This window comes from Macaca fascicularis, chromosome 3, assembly GCF_037993035.2.
Source record: "Macaca fascicularis isolate 582-1 chromosome 3, T2T-MFA8v1.1".
NCBI classification, from domain to species: domain Eukaryota; kingdom Metazoa; phylum Chordata; class Mammalia; order Primates; family Cercopithecidae; genus Macaca; species Macaca fascicularis.
Window position 1 is genome coordinate 52,472,694 of NC_088377.1, and position 16,820 is coordinate 52,489,513.

Genomic DNA, 16,820 nt, shown 5'->3' on the forward strand with positions numbered 1-16,820 from the left:
CTGGGGAGGGGCTCGCCCCACCTGAGATGTCCATGAAGTCATCCAGGCTTGGCTGCAGTGGCGTCAGGTCCGGCTGGATCATGTCAGCATTGCCGACGTAGGCTAGAGGCAGCAGTGGTGACATCAGCAGTAGCAGGCAGGGAGGAGTGGGGGTCTCCAACCCCATCCCCAGCCATCCCTCCCTTGGCCTCCTGGAATCTCACAGGCCTTCACCCCTCTCCCCTGCCCCTTCTCAAACCCTCACCATCCTCAGGCGGCAGCTGCAGGGGCGAAGGGCCAGACTGAGTCATGGTGAAGAGAGTGTCCGAGATGTCGGACAAAAAGCAATTGAGGTCCAGGAGCTGCCGCCCACCCGGCTCCTCCTCTGGGTCCCCCAGCAGCACGGGGACCACACTGGAGAAGAGCTGTTTGCACCATTGCTCCGGCGGCGGCCACCCGCCTTCCGCCTAGGGAGACAGAGCCGTCAGCAGCCGCTGAAGAGCTCCCACTGCCCCCGAACTTCCATATCACCCCTCTCCAGGGTCAAGGGGTCAGCAGGACAGAGGGTCTGTCTGTGCACACCTCTGTCACCTTTCCCTAGCGGTCCTGGCTAGCTGCTTGAAAGGCCAGGATCACTCCATTGGCCTCTAAGAACTTCCCCCAGGAGACAGACCAGGATGCAGATACAGGAGTCCCCCTCCTGCCCTTTAGATTTTTTCCTGTCTGGGACCCCAGTTCTTTGGTCCCTCTGTTTTGTTTTTGTTTGTTTTCTTTTTCTTTTTCTTTTTTTTTTTTTTGAGACGGAGTCTCTGTTGCCCAGGCTGGAGTGCAGTGGCGTGATCTCAGCTCACTGCAAACTCCACCTCCCAGGTTCAAATGATTCTCCTGCCTCAGCCTCCCGAGTAGCTGAGATTGCAGACATGCGCCACCATGCCCGGCTAATTTTTGTTTTTTTAGTGGAGATGGGGTTTCACCATGTTGGCCAGGCTGGTCTCGAACTCCTGACCTCAGGTGATCCACCCGCCTCGGCCTCCCAAAGTGCCGGGATGACAGACATGAGTCACCGCGCCCGGCCTGGTCCGTCTGTTCTCCCATACCTCCCACCACTTGCTCAATGACCTGGGGTCTTCTCACCACCGCACCCCCATCCCCCAAAAAGAAAAGAGCTCAACAAATGAACCACAGGACGGCAGTCACGTCCCACATCCCACCCTCACGCCCAGCCACTGTCCTGCTCACGCAGGCGGAAGCTTTCAACTCTCTGCCTCCTACTTGGGGGGCGAAGAGATGGGCTTCCCTGCTGGACTTACAGAGCACCCACCTGCTTAGGGGCCAGGAGGTCCTCTTCCCTGCTGGACTTACGGAGCTGCAGGGACACACAGAGCTGGACACCGGATCCCTTGCCCACCCTCCATCACTTCCCCCCAAAAGTCTCCCCTACTCACAAGCAGTGAGATCCCCCATTTCCCATTAGGAGCTCCCCCGAACCCCAGGTAAGGAGGCTGTTAGGAGGCCCTGTGGCCACACGGTGGCGCTGTCGGCTCGGGACTGAATGGAGGGCCCGAGGGGCGCAAGCTGGGGGGTCAGGATCCCCTTTCCGGGGATCTTCCAAGGCGGGCAGTAGCCGGCAGCCGCAGGTGAAAGCTCTGGGGCCTCCCTGGGCCCTGCCACTGACCCGCTTCTTGTAGTAGATGCGCCACTTGTGGTATTCCCGCATCACCACCTCGATGCGCCGCTTCCAGTAGTTCCCCTCCAGGACCACGGCCTGGGGTGGGGGCCGGGGGAGGGGGATCAGTAGGGAGGGGAGCACCGCACACCCATCTCCCACCCCTCACCCCATCCCTGTCTGCCCAGCGCAAGGCTACAGGAGGTAGGGGCTGGTCTTGTGGGTGGGCAGGCGAGCAGGTGGGCAGGCGGTCCAGAACCCAGCTACCTCCGGCTTCCGGTGCGCATCAGCCTCAGGCCCCTGCAGGGGGGTCACGAAGCCACACACGGGGCTCTTCCTCCGCTCCACATCTGAGAGAAGGGGGCCAGGTTAGGGGCACCCAGCTTCCTCATCCCCCACCTCATCCCAGGGGACTGGGACTCAAGTGACACCCTACGAAATCCTGCTTGGCCTTGGACGTTCAGATTAAGTGCCCATGCTGCCTCCTCCAGGAAGTCTTTTCGGAGGATGCGGATGCGATAACCTCCTAGATCTTTTTTTGTTTTTTTTTTTTTGAGATGGAGTTTCACTCTTGTTGCCCACGCTGGAGTGCAGTGGCGCGATCTCGGCTCACTGCAACCTCCGCCTCCCGGGTTCAAGCGATTCTCCTGCCTCAGCCTCCTGAGTAGCTGGGACTACAGGCACCCACCACCAGGCCCAGCTAATTTTTGTATTTTTAGTAGAGACGGGATTTCACCATGTTGGCCAGGCTGGTCTTGAACTGCTGATCTCAGGTGATCCACCTGCCTCAGCCTTCCAAAGTGCTGGGATTAGAGGCTTGAACCACTGCACCCAGCCTGATCTTCCTCTTCTAGGGGGCACTGTGAATCCAATCTCCCACACCTTCTCTGGGTCCCTCTGGAGCCCCGTAGGTACACTGGCAAAGACTGCTGAATGGATTGTGGGACCATAGACCACAGAGGGCGAGCTGCCTCCAGAAAGTCCCAGTTAGGGCCAGGCGCGGTGGCTCACGCCTGTAATCCCAGCACTTTGGGAGGCCTAGGTGGGTGGATCACGAGGTCAGGAGATCAAGACCAGCCTGGCTAACATGGTAAACCCCGTCTCTACTAAAAATACAAAAATTAGCCAGGGAGCCGGGCGTGGTGGCTCAAGCCTGTAATCCCGGCACTTTGGGAGGCCGAGACGGGCGGATCACGAGGTCAAGAGATCGAGACCATCCTGGCTAACATGGTGAAACCCCGTCTCTACTAAAAAACATACAAAAAACTAGCTGGGCGAGGTGGCAGGCGCCTGTAGTCCCAGCTACTTGGGAGGCTGAGGCAGGAGAATGGCGTGAACTCAGGAGGCGGAGCTTGCAGTGAGCTGAGATCCGGCCACTGCACTCCAGCCTGGGTGGCAGAGCGAGACTCCGTCTCAACAACAACAACAAAAAATTAGCCGGGCATGGTGGCGCATGCCTGTAGTCCCAGCTACTCAAGAGGCTGAGGCAGGAGAATTGCTTGAACCCAAGGGGTAGTGGAGGTTGCAGTGAGATCACACCACTGCACTCCAGCCTGGTGACAGAGCAAGAATCCATCTCAAAAAAAAAGAAAGAAAAAAAGAAAGTCTTGGTTAGACCGGGAGGCCGGGGGCCTAGAGCCTTGGGTCCTCTGCCTCAGGAGGCTTGGCACTACCCACTTTCATTGCAAAGAACCACCCTTGGTTCACTTCTGATCACCAACCTGCATCCTCTTCCAGGCCTCCACCTCCCCTCCCAGTCTCCAATCCTGACCTCTCCCCAGGCTCTTGCCCTTGGCCCCAACACACATTCCAGGCTCTTTTTTGTTTTTGTTGTTTTTTCTGAAACAGGGTCTTGCTCTGTTGCCCAGGCCAGAGTGCAGTGGTGCAATCATAGCTCACTGAAGGCTTCACCTCCTGGGCTCAAGCGATCCTCCCGCCTCAGCCTCTGGCGTACACCACCATGTCTGGCTAATTTTTAAATTATCTGTAGAGACGGGGTCTCCCTGTGTTGCCCAGGCTGGTCTCGAACTCCTGAGCTCAAGGAATCCTCTTGCCTTGGCCTCCCAAGGTATTGGGATTACAGGCATGAGCCACTGTGCCTGGCCTCTTCTTTTTTATTATTGTTATTTTTAATTTTTTGGTAGAGACAGGGTCACACTATATTGCCTGGACTGGCCTCGAATTCCTGAGCTCACCAGGCTTTTCTTTATCTCCTAGCTTCCCTGGCCACTTTTTTTTTTTTTTTTGAGATGACATTTTGCTCTTGTTGCCCAGGCTGGAGTACAGTGCCACGATCTCAGCTCACTGCAACCTCCACCTCCCGGGTTCAAGCGATTCTCCTGCGTCAGTCTCCCAAGTAGCTGCGATTACAGGCAGGCGTCACTACGCCTGGCTAATTTTTGTATTTTCAATAGAGACATGGTTTCACCATATTGGTCAGGCTGGTCTCAAACTCCTGACCTCAAATGATCTCCCACTTCAGCCTCCCAAAGTGCTGGGATTACAGGTGTCAGCCACTGCACCAGGCCCTGGCCACTTTGTGTATGTGTGTGTGTGTGTGTGTGTGTGTGTGTGCTTGAGACAAGGACTCAATCTTTTGCCCAGGCTGGTGTGTGTGTGTGTGTGTGTGTGTGTTTGAGACAAGGACTCAATCTGTTGCCCAGGCTGGGGGGTGTGTGTATGTGTGTGCGCGCGCTTGAGACAAGGACTCAATCTGTTGCCCAGGCTGGGGTGTGTGTGTGTGTGTGTGTGTGTGCTTGAGACAAGGACTCAATCTGTTGCCCAGGCTGGTGTGTGTGTGTATGTGTGTGTGTGTGTGTGTGTGTGTGCTTGAGACAAGGACTCAATCTGTTGCCCAGGCTGGAGTGCAGTGGCAGGGATTTTGGGTCACTTCAATCTCCACGTCCTGGGGGCCAGTGATCCTCCCACCTCAGCCTCCAGGGTAGCTGGGACTACAGGCATATGTCACTGCACCCAGCTAACTTGTGACTTCTTTAAAAAATTCAACATAGTTTTACCATGTTGCCCAGGCTGTTATCAAACTCCCGGGCTCAAGCGATCTGACTGCTTCAGCCTCCCAAAGTGCTGGGATTGCAGGCGTGAGCCACCACGCCCAGCCCCTGACCACTTTTCACGGACTCCTTTGCAATGCCCACCCCTCAGCCTCTCTCACTCTGGCCCTTTCCTGCTCTAGCCTCATATCCAGCTGCCTGGGGACCCTCCCTAGGATGTCCCAAAACGCCACAAAAACCCCACTGACTCCCAGCATTCGAGGTCTGACTGTTATATTCCAGGTCTGATTGAGATTAAAAGTCTCAATCTCATAGGATCTGTGACATTTCTCCCGCTGTCCCCTCCCCTCCATCCTCTCTCACTGTGTCACCCCCTGGCCTGGTGTCATTTCTCACAGGGACCTCCCTGACTCCAGCTTTACACTCTAAGCTCATCTTCCAGTTGCAGCCAGGTCAATTATTTCTAAAGTGCAGTTCAGGTCTGGAACCCTCCATGGCTCCCTACTGCCTCTGGGACAAAGTCCACACTCCTTGGCTTGGCTTCCAATCCCCTCCCCCTCCTCATGACTGGGCCACCACTTGCTTCTCCCAGCTCCTCGTCTCCTTTTTTTGAGATGGGGTCTCACTCTTGTCACCCAAGTTGGAGAGCAGCGGTACAGTGCTACGGCCTTGGCTCACTGCAGCCTCCACCTCCCAGGCTCAAGTGATCCTCCCACTTCAGCCTCCCGAGTAGCTGGGACTACAGGCATGTGCCACCATGCCCGGCTGGTTTTTTGTAGTTTTGGTAGAGACGGGGTTTCGCCATGTTGCCCAGGCTGCTCTTGAACTCCTGAGCTCAGGCGATCCACCTGCCTCGGCCTCCCAAAATGCTGGAATTACAGGCGTGAGTCACCACACCCGGCCTCCCTATCTCCTTTATACACCTCACCTTGAAGTCACATAGCCCACCTTTTTTTTTTTTTTTTTGAAATGAAGTCTCACTCTGTCACCCAGGCTGGAGTGCAGTGGCCTGATCTTGGCTCACTGCAACCTTTGCCTTCTGGGTTCAAGCAATTCTCCTGCCTCAGCTCCCCTAGTAGCGGGGATTACAGGCATGTGCCACCACGCCCCACTAATTTTTGTATTTTTAGTAGAGATGGGGTTTCTCCATGTTGGCCAGGCTGGCCTCCAATTCCTGACCTCAAGTGATCTGCCCACCTCGGCCTCCTAAAGTGCTGGGATTACAGGCGTGAGCCGCCACATCCAGCCCTTCTGGTCTTATTCTACAGGGAAGCCCCGCTTACCTTCCCTCCTCTGTCCATAATTCAGGATAGCACCTCCTCCAGGAAGCCTTCCTGCCTCCCAAAGCCCACAGCGCTGCCCACCTCCTCTTCACCCTGGCTTGTCAGGTCTTTACATGCTCACCTTGCGACAGGGAATAAAAGCAGCTCCTGCCTTTGGCACAGAGCTTGACACGCAGCTGGTCTACTTAGAGGCAACCTGAGACTTTCCCTGGCTGCTCTGACAAAGAGAACAGCTGCTGACCCTTCCTGCCCCAGCCAACTTCCTCTGGGACAAACGAGGACACAGAGGAAGGGGGACCACTGGAACATGAACTTTACTAGGGCTTTTTAGCATCATTTACAAAGTTCTGTCCTAAAGAACACTCTCCAGAATCTGCCGGGCACGGTGGCTCACACCTGTAATCCCAGCACTTTGGGAGGCTAAGGTGGGTGTATCACTTGAATCCAGGAGTTCAAGACCAGCCTGGGCAACATAGTGAGACCCCCATCTCTACTAAAAATACAGAAATTAGCCAGGCGTGGTGGTGCATGCCCATAATCCCAGCTACTTGGGAGGCTGAGGCATGAGAATTGCTTGAACACGGGAGGCAGAGGTTGCAGTGAGCCAAGACTGCACCACTGCACCCCAGCCTGGGTAACAGAGTGAGACTGTCTCAAAAAAAAAAAAAAAAAAGCATTCTCCAAAATGGACACTCATAGGATTGAAGGAGGGGTTTTGTCCTAGTTTCTGAGCCCAGCTTGGACAGAAAACAAAGGGATGGGTCCTTGGGTGCATAGACTCCCAGGGGGCTAGATAAGGAAGGAGGGTCTCAAAGCGTGTCTGCCCCTGGCTTTCCAGATGAGGAAATAAACACCAGCAAAGATGAAATTTGTCCTGGTACGGTGTAGTGGCTCATGCCTGTAACCCTAACATTTTGGGCGGCTGAACTGAGAGGACTGCTTGAGGCCAGGAGTTTGAGACCAGCCTGAGCAACCTAGTGAGACCCTGCCCCTACAAAAAATTAAAAATAAAAAATAGCTGGGTGTGGGGGCGCATGCCTGTAGTCCCAGCTACTAGGGAGGCTGAGGTGGGGGAATTGCTTGAGCCCAGGAATCGGAGGCCGCAGTGAGCTATGTTGGCTTCACTGCACTCCAGCTTGGGTGAAAAAGCGAGACCCCGTCTCAAAAAACAAAATAAAAAAAGTTTGTTAGGCCAGGCGCGGTGGCTCACGCCCGTAATCCCAGCAGTTTGGGAGGCCGAGGTGGGCAGATCACCTGAGGTCGGGAGCTCGAGACCAGCCTGACCAACATGGAGAAACCCTGTCTCTACTGAAAATACAAAAAATTAGCTGGGCATGGTGGCGTGCACCTGTAGTCCCAGCTACTCAGAAGGCTGAGGCAGGAGAATCGCTTGAACCCGGGAGGCGGAGGCTGCAGTGAGCCGAGATCGCACCATTGCACTCCAGCCTGGGCAACAGAGTGAGACTCCATCTCAAAAAAAAAAAAGAAAAGAAAAAAAAAGTTTGTCCAGGGCTTCCAGAGAGTCAGGGCCGAGTGGTTCTTCCCTCCCCAGCCCAGCGACCCCACGCTCTGGACTGTTCCTCATGGAAAGGCTGTGCCTTCTTGGGGGCTGGGGCAGGCTTTGTTTAACACCGATAAGTTCATCCCTTCATTCAGCCGCCTAACCCTTTGCACCTACGCTGGGACAGATACTGGGACAGGACACATGGATGAATCAGGCAGGGTGCCCACAGCTTAGTGGGAGAGATAAGGAAAGTAAACAAACACCACGAGACAATGTAAAGTGGAAAGTCCTTCTTGCCCCAAGAGCGGTGCAAAGTGCCGGGGAGCTCCCAGGAAACCAAGACGATTTCAGAGTGTGGCAGAATGACTGTTGGATCACGAAAGGAAGGATCTTAGAGGCTAGGAGCCTGCAGGGGGTGGCCGGGCCCTTCTTGCTTGAGCCCTAAGGCGAGACATTAGGGACATCGAGCCAAGCAGCCCCTCTCCTCCCCGCTCCCATGAAGCCCACCTTCAAACCTTTGGCGTTTAGGGAGGAGGAGGGGTCTTGACATTTGTTGTATGTGTGTCACGTGCTGCTATGACTATGACAGTGAGATACGGATGATCTCACTGAAAACTCAGTGAACCTCAGAAATAGGACCTATTAGCCAGGCGCAGTGGCTCGTGCCTGTAATCCCAGCACTTTGGGAGGCCGAGGTGGGCAGATCACTTGCGGCCAGGAATTCAAGACCAGCCTGGGCAACATGGCGAAACCCCGTCTCTACTAAAAATACAAAAATTAGCTAGGCATGGTGGCAGGCGCCCGTAGTCCCAGCTACTTGGGAGGCTGAGGCACAATAGTTGCTTGAACTGGGAGGTGAAAGTTGCAGTGAGCTGAGATCGTGCCATTGCACTCCAGCATGGGTGACAGAGCAAGACTGTTTCAAAAAAAGAAAACCAAGAAAAAACAAATAGGACCTGTCATTCCCATCTTCACAAGCTTTGCAAGCTTACGCTCTGGGAGGCTGGAGACTTTGCCAAGCCCACACAGGTAGGGCGTGCTAGGGCTTGACTGAAACCTCACTCTGTCTGATTCCGAACCTGAGGTCCTTCCAGCAACTTGTACAATAGCTGGAGACCAGTGTGTCTGGGTGAGGACCCCGGGTGACATCATGCCTCAACTGTCATCAGAAATTTCTTCTGTAGGCTGGGTGTGGTGGCTCACGCCTATAATCCCAGCACTTTGGGAGGCTGAGGCGGGCAGATCACCTGAGGTCAGGAGTTCGAGACCAGCCTGGCCAACATGGTGAAACCCTGTCTCCACTAAAAATACAAAATTTGGCAGGCGCGTGTAATCCCAGCTACTTGGTGCCCACAGTTTAGCGGGACAGATAAGGGAAGTAAACAAACAACACGAAACAATACAAATTGGAAAGTCCTTCTTGCCCCAGGAGCGGTGCAAGAGGCTGAGGCAGGAGAATCTTTTTTTTTTTTTTTTTTTGAGATGGAGTCTCGCTCTGTCGCCCAGGCTGGAGTGCAGTGGCCGGATCTCAGCTCACTGCAAGCTCCGCCTCCCAGGTTTACGCCATTGGGCAGGAGAATCTTTTAAACCCAGGAGATGGAGGTTGCAGTGAGCCAAGATCACACCACTACACTCCAGTATGGGCGACATGAACGAAATTTCATATTAAAAAACAAAACAAAGGCCGGGTGCGGTGGCTCAAGCCTGTAATCCCAGCACCTTTGGAGGCCGAGACGGGTGGATCACGAGGTCAGGAGATCGAGACCTTCCTGGCTAACACGGTGAAACCCCCTCTCTACTAAAATACAAAAAAAATTAGCCGGGCGCGGTGGCGGGCGCCTGTAGTCCCAGCTACTCGGGAGGCTGAGGCAGGAGAATGGCGTAAACCCGGGAGGCGGAGCTTGCAGTGAGCTGAGATCCGGCCACTGCGCTCCAGCCTGGGTGACAGAGCGAGACTCCGTCTCAAAAAGAAAAGAAAAGAAAAGAAAACAAAACAAAACAAAACACTCCCCCACACACAATTTGGAGTCGGGGAACTGTGGACTTCCAGTCAGCCGCAGCTCTGCTTCTTTTACGCTCTGTGAACCTGAATACGTCACTTGCCTTCTGAGCCTCAGTTGCTCATCCATAAAATGGTGGTAATAAAACCTATCTCCCAGGGTTGCTAGGAAGCCTTAAATAAGGTGATTTACGAAAGTGCCTGGCATGTAGGTAAATGGAAACCAGAAAACACACCCTCTCCCTGCTTGGATGAAATCCAGTGGGGCGAGGACAGAGAATACTGCATGTGGTCTCTCCGGGGCTTTGCATTCCCAGCTCAGTGCAGCCTTTGATCCTGCAGCAGAACCTGAGCTGGATAAGGTCCCAACACAGGGCTGATGGATCCAAGTCCTCTCTGCCTCTGCTGCCCTGCCATGGGGAGTGGGGTGTTCCCAGATGAATGTGACCTCCTCAAGGGTACATCATGTATTGGACACCAACTTAGCGGCAACACCCTTGAATACGGGTTGTCTCCATACCAACCATGAAAGGAAAGGTAGGACTATTGGCCTCGTTTTTTTTTTAGAGAGTCTCGCTCTGTCGCCCAGGCTGGAGTGCAGTGGCGTAATCTCCGCTCACTGCAATCTTCACCTCCCAGGTTCACGCCATTCTCCTGCCTCAGCCTCCCGAGTAGCTGGGACTACAGGTGCCCGCCACCACACTCGGCTAATTTTTTGTATTTTTAGTAGACACGGGGGTGTCACCATGTTAGCCAGGATGGTCTCGATCTCCTGACCTCATGATCCGTCCACCTTGGCCTCCCCAAGTGCTGGGATTATAGGTGTGAGCCACCATGGCTTCGTTTTTATAGATAAGGAAGCATGTTCAGAGAGGGTAGGCAACTAGCCTGAAGTCACACAGCCAGCAAGGGGCAGAGATGGGGTGGAGGAACTAGCTCTGGGCAACTCTAAGTCCAGAGTTCCTTCCACTAGATGGCATGGCCTCTCTGGATCCCCTCTGCCCAATTCCCCATGGTGGGCACCTACTGGATATTCAGGAAGGACTTCAATGAAAGGCTGGTGGAGACCCATGCGGGATCCTCAGTTTCTCCATTTACAAAGTGATGCAGTTGGCCCCGCTAGTGTCTAATGGCCCTTTTTACCCTGGCATTCAAGGCACTCGACTATGCTAATGGGATGCAAAATGGGCTTTGAACTGTACCCCAAATCTCAGCCTACCCTAGTGCTACTGAGGGGTGACCTCTGCTGTGCCAAGCTTCACAGTGGAAAGCACCCTTTGGGACACATTTCCCGAGACCCCCTGGAGGTCAGGAGCTGTTCAGGAGTCCTGGTGCTGGGGGCCTGGTCTCCCCCTAAAAGGCTGTCAGGGTAGGGCATGGTGGCTCACGCCTGTAATCCCAGCACTTTGGGAGACCAAGGTGGGCAGATCACTTGAGGTCAGGAGTTCGAGACCAGCCTGGCCAACATGGTGAAACCCTGTCTCTACTAAAAATACAAAAATTAGCTGGGCATGGTGGTGGGTGCCTGCAGTCCCAGCTACTTGGGAGACTGAGGCAGGAGAATGGCTTGAACCCAGGAGGCGGAAGTTGCGGTGAGCCGAGATGGCACCACTGCACTCCAACTTGGGCAACAGAGCAAGACTATGTCTCAGAAAAAAAAAAAAAAAAAAAAAAAAAGTTGGCAGAACTCTGCTAGTGCTGGCCTTCAGGGCCCTGGGGGTTTTCCTGGGCAGCCACCATGTAGAACCGTCTGGCAGGAGGGTTGGAGGGGGCGGTCCCTCCCGGCTGGGGAGGCTGCTGGTGCCCACTCACACTGGATATACCAGGCCCTCCAGATGGCGTTGTTCAGGCGGATCTTGTCCCTGCAGAGCAGCTTGAGGCCTTTGAAATTCTTCCACTTGGGAGACACCAGCTTGCCACTGTCAAAGGGGAGAGGAGTGAGGTTAGGGAGATCCGGTGCTGCCGCAGAGGCTGGTCCCCACATTCCCCATGCACTTGGCATCCATCTATGGTTGGCATTCGAGGGGACCCTCCAAATCTGGCCCCCCCAACCCAACCTGCCTGAAATTCCTACCTGGAGAGTCAGACCTTCAAAATCCCCTTCCAGACTCCCACCAGTGGCCCCTGTGTTCCCTGGGGAGACCTGTTTGTCAGTCTACTACAGAACAAAAGCCACACTGAAACCTGTGGATCAGCTCGGCCCTGGGAACAGTGATGTCCAGTGGCCTCACAGGTGTGTCTTGGAGGCTGCCTGGGGACAGTGCTCAAGCCCATTTCTTAAGAGAATAAGAAATGACCTTCCTGGGCTGGGCATGGTGGCTCATGCCTGTCATCCCAGAACTTTGGGAGGCCAAGGCGGGTGGATTGCCTGAGGTCAGGAGTTCGAGACCAGCCTAGTCTAACATAGTGAAACCCTGTCTCTACTAAAAGTACAAAATTAGCTGGGTGTGGTGGCGCACACCTGTAATCCCAGCTACTCAGGAGGCTGAGGCAGGATAATTGCTTGAGCCTGGGAGGCAGAGGTTGCAGTGAGCCAAGTTTGCACCACCGCACTCCAGCCTGGGCAACAAGAGTGAAATTCCGTCTCAAAAAAAAAAAAAAAAAGAACTTCTTGAAAGTCAGGGAGGAAAGGGGCAGTTCCAAGGTCACTCAAGCCTCCTTAGGCGCAGGAGAGGCAAAGGGGATGGCCATGGTTTGCCTGGTAGAGAGGGAGCCTCTGTGTTTTGTTTTGTTTTGTTTTTAGGACGGAGTCTCAGTCTGTCATCCAGGCTGGAGTGCAGTGGTGGGATCTCAGCTCACTGCCACCTCCGTCTCCCGGATTCAAACAATTCTCGTGCCTCAGCCTCCTGAGTAGCTGGGATTACAGGTGTGTGCCGCCATGTTTGGCTAATTTTTTTTGGTATTTTTAGTAAAGACGGGGTTTCACCATGTTGGCCAGGCTGGTCTCAAACTCCTGACCTCAAGTGATCTGCCCACCTTGGCCTCCCAAAGTGCTGGGATTACAGACGTGAGCCACCATGCCTGGTCGAGGGTGTCTCTTTATAGAGAGTGGCAGTCACTGCCTTCATCGTACGGTCCTTTTGGTGTCTGCCATGCCCAGATTCCCAGGATGGCAACCTGGACTCAGCGAGAATGTGTGCTCTTCTCAGGGCTCTGCAGAAGACAATGAACCAGCAGATCCCAAAGGAAGACAGCCAGGACTGAGGAATGGTATCCGTGGAGACAGAGCACCCTCATTCTAACCTTAGCTGTCCATCAAATCCACAAGGTGGGCTGGGTGCGGTAGCTCACGGCTGTAATCCCACCACTTCGGGAGGCCAAGGCGGGAGGATTGCTTGAGCCCAGGAGTTTGAGACTAGCCTGGGCAGCATAGCAAGACCCCATCTCTAAAAAAAATTTTTTTTAATTAGCCGGGGGTGGCGGCATGCGCCTGTAGTCCTAGCTACTAGGGAGGCAGAGGTCGGAGGATCTCTTCAGCCCAGGAGTTTGAGGCTACAGTGAGCTATGATCACGCCACTGCACTCCAGCTTGGGCAACAGAGCAAGATCCTGTCTTGAAGGAAAAAAAAAATCCACTGGATGGAAGAGTTTATACTGGTGAGGGTCCTGCTAGGCACAGGCCAAGTCTGCTGCCTCCAGGAAGCTGACCCAGGAGGCCAAGACATTCAGGATCTTAGACCCCCTGCCAGTCTCTCCCTCCCTCTCTCCTCTCCATCCACAAGCCAGGGCTGTGTACCAGTCCCCTCTAGCACACCTTTTTCTCCCTTGCTCAGATGAGAAGGCTGAGGCCCCAAGTCTTAGCCTTTTTTTTTTTGAGATGGAGCCTCATTCTGCCGCCCAGGCTGGAGTGCCGTGGCATGATCTTGGCTCACTGCAACCTCCATGTCCCAGGTTCAAGCGATTCTAATGCCTCAGCCTCCTGAGTAGCTGGGATTATAGACATATGCCACGATGCCCAGCTCATTTTTCTATTTTTAGTAGAGACGGGGTTTCACCATGTTGGCCTGGTTGGTTTCGAACTCCTGACCTCAAGTGCCCCGCCCACCTTGGCCTCCCAAAGTGCTGGGATGACAGGCGTGAGCCACCGCGCCTGGCCCCCAAGGTTTAGTCTTTCAGAAAACCATGCCTGCTTCCTCCAGCGGTTTTTCCTGCATTCTGGGGGTGAAACGTGGGTGGGAGCCAGTCTGACTCTGCAGCCTCTTTCCCCTTGAGTGCATTGGTCATTGGGCCCTCTCTCCTCCCTGGTCTCCAAGCTCCTGTGTTTGCTTTGGGGTGGGGTGGGGGACTGCCCCCTCCCCACCAGGGACAACAGGCCTCATTACCCAAATAAGATACACAGCCCAGCTCCCTGGGCCACTGGCTGGCCCCCTCCCTCTGGGAATTAGATAAACACCATCTGTTTAGTAGGAAGACATGGGGGTGGGGGGTGGGGGGAGACTCTGCTACCTCCTGGGCCTGCTTCTTCTGTGGCACCTGGTGGGGGACTCCTGAGTCTGTGGTCCTTGTCATTATCCCAGCAACCTCCCAGCCCATTCTGATCACCCCGTGTTGCACCCTCGACCTGCCTGCCTTCCCTCCCCCTTCCTTGCTAAGGTTATGATGTTCATGGCCCAGGCAGGGTTAGAGGAGATGTGACAGTGACAATATCCAAGCCCAGGAGGAAGAAAAGGAGTTGGGGCTATGAGAGACTTGGCCTGGAGCAAGAGCCTAAAGCAGGGTTCAAGAACTTTTTACGACTGGCTGGATATGGCTCACACCTGTAATCCCAGCACTTTGGAAGGCCGAGGCAGGAGGACTGTAGGAGGCCAGGAGTTTGAGATCAGCCTGGGCAACATAGTGAGAGCCTGTTTCTACAGTTTAAAAGTTAGCTGGGGTGGCCGGGCGCGGTGGCTCAAGCCTGTAATCCCAGCACTTTGGGAGGCCGAGACGGGTGGATCACGAGGTCAGGAGATCGAGACCATCCTGGTGAACACCGTGAAACCCCGTCTCTACTAAAAAATACAAAAAACTAGCCGGGCGAGGTGGCGGGCACCTGTAGTCCCAGCTACTCGGGAGGCTGAGGCAGGAGAATGGTGTAAACCTGGGAGGCGGAGCTTGCAGCGAGCTGAGATCCGGCCACGGCCACTGCACTCCAGCCTGGGCTACAGAGCGAGACTCCGCCTCAAAAAAAAAAAAAAAAAAAAAAACAGTTAGCTGGGGCCAGGTGCAGTGGCTCATGCCTATAATCCCCCCAGCACTTTGGGAGGCCGAGGCGGGTGGGTCACCTGAGGTCAGGAGTTCGAGATCAGCCTAGCCAACGTGGTGAAACTCCATCTCTACTAAAAATACAAAAAATCAGCCAGGCATAGTGGTGGCAGGCAGTTGTAATCCCAGCTACTCGGGAGGCTGAGGCAAGAAGAATTGCTTGAACCCAGGAGGTGGAGGTTGCAGTGAGCCAAGATGGTGCCATTGAACTCCAGCCTGGGCAACAGAGTGAGTCTCCATCTCAAAAATAAATAAATAAATAAATAAAAAGTTAGCCAGGCATGGTGGTGCACACCTCTAGTCCCAGCTACTCAGGAGGCTACAGTGGGAAGATCTCTTGAGCCCAGGAGTTCAAGGTTGAAGTGAGCTGTAATCACGCCACTGCACTCCAGCCTGGGCAACAGAGTGAGAACCCGACTCATAAAAAAACAAACAACTTCTTATGACCAATAGAAAAGTCTGACGGGGAGCAGTGGCTCAGGTCTGTAATCTCAGCACTTTTGGAGGCTGAGGGGAGAGGATTGCTTGAACCCAGGAGTTCAGGACCAGCTGGGCAACACAGTGAGACCTCATCTCTATTTAAAACTATTAAAAGGGGCGGGTGCGGTGGCACTTTGGGAGGCCGAGGAGGGCGAATCACCTGAGGTGAGGAGTTCAAGACCAGCCTGGCCAACATGGAGAAACCCTGTCTCTACTAAAAATACAAAAATTAGCCGGGCATGGTGGCACGTGCCTATAATCCCAGCTACTCGGAAGGCTGAGGCAGGAGAACCACCTGAACCCGGGAGGCAGAGGTTGCAGTGAGCTGAGATCATGCCACTGCACTCCAGCCTGGGCGTCACAGCGAAACTCTGTCTCAACAACAAATAAACAGCAACAACAGCAAAAAAGACTATTAAAAGAAGAAAAGGGCTGGGCCCGGTGGCTCATGCCTGTAATCCCAGCACTTTGGGAGGCCTAGATGGGTGGATCACAAGGTCAGGAGTTCAAGACCAGCCTGGCCAACATGGTGAAACCCCATCTCTACCAAAAAACAAACAAATAAACAAACAAACAAAACTAGCCAGGCGTGGTGGCGGGCGCCTGTAATCCCAGCTGCTCGGGAGGCTGAGGCAGAGAATTGCTTGAACCCATGGGGTGGAGGTTGCAGTGAGCTCCGATAGCACCACTGCACTCCAGCCTGGGCGACAGAGCGAGACTCTGTCTTGAAAAAAAAAAAAAAAAAGAAAGAAAGAAAAAGGTAGGACGCAATGGCTCATACCTGTAATCCCAGCACTTTGGGAGGCCGAGGTGGGCAGATCACTTGAGGTCAGGAGTTCGAGACCAGCCTGGCCAACATGATGAAACCTTGTCTCTACTGAAAATAAAAAAATTAGCTGGGGATGGTGGCACATTCCTGTAATCTACTCTGGAGGCTGAGGCATGAGAACTGCTTGAACTCAGGAGACGGAGGTTGTGGTGAGCTGAGATCATGCCACTGCACTCCAGCCTGGGCAACAGAGTGAGACTCCGTCTCCAAAAATAAATAAATAAATAAACAAGAAGAAGGAGAAGACAACTCAGACTCAGAGAGAGAGTGGAGAAAACTCCAGGTTCAGCTGTCCACTGCCCACCTTTCAGGAATTCCTTTTAGACTGCCACCTAACCAGGTCCTGTTTGCTCCCCTGCACCCTCGAGGCCCCTCTTCCTAAAGCTAGCCAGCTCTGACCATGAACAAGTGCTTCCTTGAAGCTTCTAGAAACTGCCTCCCTGGGGCTTCCACCCATGGAGCCACGGAACACGGCCTCCTCGATCCTCCCTCTGCCCACGCTACCCTGTGGAGGGTGAAACCCTGCCAGGCCTCTGCAGGCTGGTCTCTGGGTCAGGCTGGTCCCTGGTTCAGGCGGGTCCCTGGGTCAAGCTGGTCATTCTTCCCACCACCTTCTGAACTCTCTGCCTTACTGTCTCTTCCCATACAGTCCGTCCCCTGGGACACTCAATCTCTGTAATCTGCTCCCCTCCAGGGAACCCCGGAAACTGGGGGTCTTTGAAGATGAAAACACTGTCCCAGTTCAAGCCTTAGGGCTTTTCCTCTATGAAATGTGGAAATCTAGAAGCTCTCCTGGTACTGAGCCAACCCTCCATCTCCCTCCATC

The 16,820-nt window shown here is 54.1% G+C and overlaps 1 protein-coding gene across 43 annotated transcripts in view; it reads right to left on the reverse strand.

Annotated features, from left to right (window-relative positions):
- Positions 1 to 16,820, reverse strand: part of MLXIPL (MLX interacting protein like) — a 59,623-nt gene that overhangs the window by 12,605 nt on the left and 30,198 nt on the right. For 17 of the 43 annotated variants that reach the window (XM_074034690.1, XM_074034689.1, XM_074034687.1 and 14 more), the window contains exons 2-7: positions 11,255 to 11,361; positions 1,913 to 1,995; positions 1,655 to 1,744; positions 1,301 to 1,345; positions 245 to 446; positions 22 to 102 (exon numbers count right to left, since the gene is read on the reverse strand). In XM_074034690.1, the coding sequence (XP_073890791.1) occupies positions 22 to 102; positions 245 to 446; positions 1,301 to 1,345; positions 1,655 to 1,744; positions 1,913 to 1,995; positions 11,255 to 11,361 (608 nt within the window). Of the gene's footprint in view, positions 1 to 21; positions 103 to 244; positions 447 to 1,300; positions 1,346 to 1,424; positions 1,745 to 1,912; positions 1,996 to 11,254; positions 11,362 to 15,946; positions 16,043 to 16,820 lie in introns of those variants that run through there. The other 26 variants (XM_074034721.1, XM_074034719.1, XM_074034712.1 and 23 more) reach the window with 7 other exon arrangements.